The sequence below is a fragment of the Phymastichus coffea genome, unplaced genomic scaffold (assembly GCF_024137745.1).
Source record: "Phymastichus coffea isolate CEN01 unplaced genomic scaffold, Cenicafe_Pcof_1.1 PCOF00005, whole genome shotgun sequence".
Lineage (NCBI taxonomy): Eukaryota > Metazoa > Arthropoda > Insecta > Hymenoptera > Eulophidae > Phymastichus > Phymastichus coffea.
Genome location: NW_026706816.1, coordinates 4,281,555 through 4,288,341, shown reverse-complemented (window position 1 = coordinate 4,288,341; position 6,787 = coordinate 4,281,555). Strand labels below are relative to the sequence as shown.

At 47.4% G+C, this 6,787-nt stretch overlaps 1 protein-coding gene across 1 annotated transcript; it reads right to left on the bottom strand.

The window, feature by feature from the left end:
• Positions 1 to 1,751: 1,751 nt before the first annotated feature.
• Positions 1,752 to 5,486, bottom strand: LOC131667915 (uncharacterized). Its single transcript, XM_058941683.1, has one exon. The coding sequence runs from the start codon at positions 5,484 to 5,486 to the stop codon at positions 1,752 to 1,754; it is 3,735 nt and encodes a 1,244-aa protein (XP_058797666.1).
• Between the last annotated feature and the right edge of the window lie 1,301 nt (positions 5,487 to 6,787).

Here is a 6,787-nt window from a genome sequence, read left to right as displayed (position 1 = left end):
GCTCTGGGATTCACAAGGTGTGATCTACATCGACTACCTAGAGAGAGCCAAAACGGTCACAGGGTTGTACTATGCCGAATTATTGGGCTGATTCGACGTCGAATTGCAGAAAAAAGGGCCCCATTTGGCGAAGAAAAAAGTGCTCTTCCACCATGACAACGCACTGGCTCACACCTCCGCCGTCGCCATGGCCAAATTGGTCGAATTAGGCTACGAACTGCTGCCCCATCCACCGTATTCTCCAGATTTATCTCCGTGCGACTTATTTTTGTTTCCAAACTTGAAAAAGTCACTCGCCGAGCAGAAATTTGAGTCAAATGAAGAGGTATTCGCTGCCATGGAAGCCTACTTTACAGACCTCGAGGAAACGTATTTTTCAGACGGGTTAAAGAAGTTGGAGCATCGCTGGGCCAAGTGTATCGAACTAAAAGGAGACTATTGTTAGGGACAGGAGAGCAAGAATAAGCAACTATTTTATTGTTTTTTTTGTTAATTTTATTTCACAAGATCAGCTATAAGGTTTTTGAATTAATCGCACGCGTGAACAAGACTGCACTGCTCGAGAGGTCAGGATAGAGTGTCGTCGCTTTTTTTTTTCACCTCCCGCTTCATTCACTCGGCTTTTCCTCTCCTTGTTATTTTCCGCAGTTCACACAGCGGAACTATTACTTAAGAATAAAGATTTCTAAACTTTTAAAATTTTTTCTAGACAATAGTCCAATTAGACTGTAACGAGAATTGTTACCGGTACATATTATGACAAGATAAAAAAGTTATTTCAGAGAGACTGTTTGATAGAGGAAAAGAGTATTTGTCAATCCTTTATCCATACAATGAATGATTCTTTCAATTTAAAAATATTTACTATTAATCGTAAATTATTATGAAGCATAGAGTTCTTTTTTATGCTACAAATTTCCAGTAAATAATGATAATAGCTAAGAATTTTTGTAAATAAATTTTTTCATACATTGTTGCGCGTTAAGATTGAACATTAGCTTGGAAAAAAAACAAACTTAGTTTCTTCTTATATAACAAATCGTACATTGTAATAAATACTTTGGACTAACAGTGTAGATTTAAAGAATCAGTCGCAATCGTCAAGCCGAACAACTCGGATATCTAAATTCAAAAAATGAAGGAATTATAGAATTTTAACAAACTTTTTATATACGGCTATGATTAGTTTTTTTCAGAGAGACTTTTTTTACGCATTGGCGTAGCTAAATGAGGTCCGAAGGGGGCCAGTGTCGCACTTCCCTCCGCTTCGCTCGTGGTTCGCCGGGCGGCCCCGGAAATAACCCTTGCGTTATTGCCGGGCCGTAAGATCAAAGAAAATTATTTGCAGCAGGTCATGGCAGCCTCGGGAAAGGGCACTGCCCGTATCTCCTTCCCGAGCTGTAGCGTACGGCCATGGATCTGCCCAATAGCAGCCATGCTCGTCAAACAAGCGAAGCCATGGAGGGTGGCCGTTTCAGTTAATTTCCGACACATGTACCCACGGCGGAGGCGGATGGTCGCGACGACACACTTTCCTACCATCGCACGCAAAGACTTGACTCCTTTTTTCGCAACGCACGCTGTACATACCTCGACGCATCGAGTCGCCAGCGCCTCGCATATATCCCACTGATTACGGCCTCTGACCGAAGAGGAAATTTCGGGTTTTCTCCGGCGCGTTGCGTTACAAATCACGGCCTTTTTTTTCGATCCGTAACATCCTCCCCCCGTGAAAATGAAGCCATTTTGACCTATAGAGAGTCGCAAATTTTGACGAGTTTATGGACGGGTCTTGTTAATTCGCTTTTCCCCGCTCGGACTTTAGCAACTCGAACAATTCCGTCGGATGCGTTCGGATAAATTTCGATGATTTTGCCTTTTCTCCACGAGTTGCGCGAGGCCTGATAATCTAATATGAGAACGATGTCTCCAACTTTTAACTGCGGCTCGGGAGAGTGCCACTTCTTTCGCGGTAGAAGCGTAGGGAGATATTCTCGTAGCCACTTCTTCCAAAAGGCTTGAGCGAGTTGTTGCGCTATCTCGAATGTTTTACGCGGGTTTAAAATTTTGCTTTCGTATCTTTCTAGCCGCAAGTGCCCGGACGACGTGCCTATCAGAAAGTGATTGGGCGTTAGCGCTTCTTCATCGCGTGGGTCCACGGAAACATGAGTGAGCGGACGCGAGTTGACCATGTGTTCGATTTCGGCGAGAAGCGTTATCAAAATTTCTTCGAACGGGGCCTGATCTTTGAGCGCGTGATTCAGCGCTATCTTTACGGAACGAACTTGTCGCTCCCAGGCTCCCCCCATGTGTGGCGCCTCGGGAGGGTTAAAGTGCCACTCGAAGCCCTTAGTATCGCTGTACTGTCTGAGTTTGTCATTGTCTAGGCCTAACACCGCGTCCCGTAATTCTTTGCTAGCCTTGGCGAAGTTAGTGCCGTTGTCGCTGTACATCGCGCGCGGAAATCCCCTCCGACAAGCAAAACGTTGTATAGCCATTATAGCTGAGCTTGCACTCAAACTATTCGCTAGTTCGAGGTGAATCGCCCTAGTAGTCATACAGGTAAATAAAACTCCCCACCGTTTTTCTCGACGTCTCCCTATTTTAACAAGCATTGGGCCGAAATAGTCCACCCCGCAATGAGAAAACGATCGTTGATTGTGGGCCACGCGACACCGAGGTAAGTCGGCCATGGGAGGGCTGTTGGGCTTCGTGCGACGCATACGACAGATTATGCAGCTTTTAGCTAGGGAACGCAACCTTCTCCTGAGTCCAATAATATAAAACTCTTGTCTCAGCTCGTTTACGACGGACTCGTTATTCGCGTGCAGGAATCGTTTATGATACGCCCCTATTAGGCATTTCGTGGCGAAATGACGCGCGTCGAGAATGATGGGGTTATAGGCGATGGACTGCTCCCCTATTGTTTTCACGCGGCCTTCAGCTCGCAAGATTTTGAGTTTGTCGAAAAACGGTTTTAGGCTAACTAATCTTCGCCCTTTGCGCACCGCTGTGCCGCGTTGCAACGCGTCAATTTCTTCGGGAAAGCAATCCGACTGTATCTCTCGATACCAGAAATGCGCGGCTTTATATCTAACTTCCTGTAAGCTCATCGTCTCTCTGGGGCCGCTGAGCGACATTTGCTCTCTCTTACCCAACGCGCGGTCGATCCAACGATGAGCGTACTTCTGGATGCGCGACCCTACAATTAACAATCCGTGCCAGCCGAAGAGTTGTGCCGTTATCGGTGCGCTCGCGATATTTGTGGTCATCATCCCGACGAACTCCTGTCGTGACTCTAATGCGTTTATTTTTAGTATCTCAGTACCTAGCAACGATTTTTCCTTTGGCCACGTTTGCGACGCTCCGTGTAGAAACTCGGGCCCGACGAACCACCGATCAGTCGGTCGCATGGGCTCTTTTGATGGACGGGTCGCGTCGTCTGCTGGGTTAGCTCGCGTCGGTACCCAGCGCCACTCTGAAATCTGCGTCTTGTCCCCTATTTCTCCTAAACGATTTCGCACGAATGTTTGCTTCAGCCGTGGGCCCGCGCGAATCCACTGCAAAACTGTCGTTGAGTCCGACCAAAAGATCTTCTCCGATATTTTGATGTCTAGTTCTTCAGAGACAGTCGAGGCTATCCGCGCTCCGAGAACTGCCGCTTGCAACTCTAAACGCGGAATTGTTGTCGGTTTGACTGGTGCGACTCTTGTTTTCGCCATCACGAGCGATACATCGACTTTACCGTCGTGAGACTCGGTTCGGAGGTACGCGGCAGCGGCGTACGCCTGTAAGCTCGCGTCGCAGAATACGTGTAACTGCGTGCGGAAATAATCGGTCCCGATAGATATGAAGCATCGCGGTATGCTACAGTCTTTGATCGCTACAAGATTTGTCAACCACTGCTTCCACGCAATAAACTCTTCTTCGCGTATTCTCGCGTCCCATCCTACCCCGCTACGCCAGACATCTTGCATAATCGCCTTTGCGCAGAGAAGAAATGGAGATAAGAGACCAAGCGGATCGTACACCGACATTATTATGCTGCAAAATTCGCGTTTTGTTGGTTTCAAGTTTCCTAGCAACACGTTATCATCGATCTTATTTATCCCTATATTGAAGCTTAATTTATCATTTTCGCAATCCCAGTATAACCCGAGCACACGTTCTTCTACGTTACATAAGCTCGCTTTCGTCTCGCGGCCTAGTTTTTCGTCTTTGTTCACGAATTTGACAATGCGTTCGTCGTTTGAGGCCCATCTGTGCAAGACGAAATTGGCTTCGCTGTTGATTTGCTTGACGTCTCTAACCAGCTTTTGCATTTCCTCAATGCTCCCCCCACTAACTAAATAGTCGTCCATATAGCTATTCTTAATGATGCTTCGCGCAGCTACAGGTGTCGTTTCTGCGTATCTCTCGGCATTGCAATTTTTCACGTATAACGCGCTGCATGGCGATGACTTTGATCCGAAAATCAGGCACGTCATGGCATAAACGTCGGGCTCTCGCTGCCTATCATCTTCGCGGTACAAGAATAATTGCGACGCGCGATCTTTCTCGATGACCTTCACTCTCAAGTACATATCCTGTATGTCCGCTTTTACCGCAAAGGGATGTTGCCGAAATCGCAGTAGTACGCCGAGAAGAGACTCGAGTAAGTCCGGCCCCGTGTCAAGCAAATTATTCATGCTTATTCCATCGGTTTTTTCTGCCGTGTCAAAAACCAAGCGAACCTTTCCGGGTTTATTCACGTTCTGCACGCCGAAATGAGACACGTAGCGTTCTCGGGGGTTTTTGGCATTTACCTTTGTTTTTGTGGCATATCCGTTCTCTATTAACCTATTCATTTCCTTGTAATATAACGACGCGAATAACGGATCTCTATCTAATTTTTTCTCTGTTGCGCGCAGTCTTTTCATCGCTGTTGCCCGAGTATTCAAATTTGGCAATCTGTCGCTTTTCCATAAAAGGCCCGTTTCCCATACTTTTCCCACCCTTCTCGTCGTTTCCTTTAGAATTTTCATTGCGCGGTCCTCCCCCCGTTCACTTCCCTTTGGCGCCGCTACTCCTAAATTATCTAAGTCGAAATAACCTCGCACCAATGTATCCAATTCTACTAGGACCAGCCGAGGATCACTATCGGGGCCCCCGTCAGTGCAGTGGACTGCATGGACAAAAAAGCTACGCGTTTTTCTTTGATCGTCTTCTAAATACCCGTGTATTGCCCATCCCAACGGCGAGTTTGATAGTACGAGGCCCGTGCCGTTGACGCGTCGTGATTCGCTGCTTTCTATTAGCCGCCAGTTGTCTTGCCCTAGCAGAATTTTTGGTTGAGCATTCCGATGAGTCTCTAGATCAAGACCTTCCTGTTCTTGCACGCGCCGTATGATTTTCGACGGGATTCTTTGCAAGGGCAATTCTAAATTTACAACTGTTAACGCGTGTTCGATTATTTGGGCGCCCCGCGTTCCTTCCGCGACGAACATTACCCTTTGGCACTTTGTCTGCGTCGATCCGCTCCAGAGCCCCTTCACCGACACGTTTATGTTTTTTCCTTGTAATCCGATTTGCTTAGCTAAATTCTTATCAATTACGGTAATTGTTGACCCGCTATCTAAAAGAGCGTAGGTGTTTACAGTCGCGCCTTCCGTTCCTCTTATTTTTACCGGCACTATTTTTAGTAGTCCTCTCCTCGGCGTTAGTCATAATCGATTGTCCCGTCCGTCTTGTCCACGAGCAGGCGCGTCTGCGCGGTCAGTTCGCGATCCATTATTCGCTTCGTCTCGGTTTCTGACACTTTCTCGCTCACTCATGTGTAATTTTTCGTGATGCGCGTGCTTACAAATAGTGCAGCCTGATTTCTCGGGACATTCTCGCGCCATGTGTCCGCTCTTTAGGCACCGAAAACAGACCCGCAGTTGCTTGACGAGCGCATGCCTACGCTGCACAGATTCTCGAGTGAATTTGTGGCAGTCGGCTAACACGTGTCCTTCACGGAGACAAAAAACGCAGCCTGATCGGTTGACTCCTCTCTCGCGGCTCGTCGAGCGCTCTCGATCTACCATCGTGCAAATATGCGCGCTTCGCCCAGGTCTCCCTTCGTTGTTTCGCTCTCGACGCGGTACATCCCGAGGCTTTCTAGCCCTATCGTCGTCTCTATGCGTCAGAAGTGTCGATGCTTCCAGCAGTCCGGACTTAACTGCGTTCCTAGCTTTCTGCTGCAAGAAGTCGGCCAATTTTTCTAAGCCCGTTATCTCGTTTGTAACGCACGCCGCGTAATCGTAGAAGGCAGTCGTCAAGCCGCTTGGTAATTTATTCATCGCATGGCGCATGAGATTTATATTGCTTAAATGATTTTCTAGGTTCACCGATTTGAACGCCGACACTGCGTTGTTGATACCGTTTGCGAACTCTACAATATTACATTTTCCTTCTTTTAAGGAACGTAATCGATATATATCCTCGGATATCGTGTTCGCGATCGCGGCGCTATTTCCGAACTGCATTTCGAGTGATTCCATCACTTTTTCTGGGTCGGTCGCGGTATCTAACAGCGTCCCAACTCGTTCGGCTGCCTTTCCGTGGATGGCTTTTTGAAGACGCGCGATGTTTTCCCGGTTAGAGTATCCGTAGTTTCGTGTCGACTCGCGATACATCGCTTCAAAGTGCGTCCACTTAAGCGGATTTCCTCGAAATTCGGGCAAATCTTTTAAATAGTTCAGCTGCCCCGCTCGCGGTCCGTTTTCGCTTACGGTTGCGTCTCGAATCGTGCGCAAAAGTCCATTGA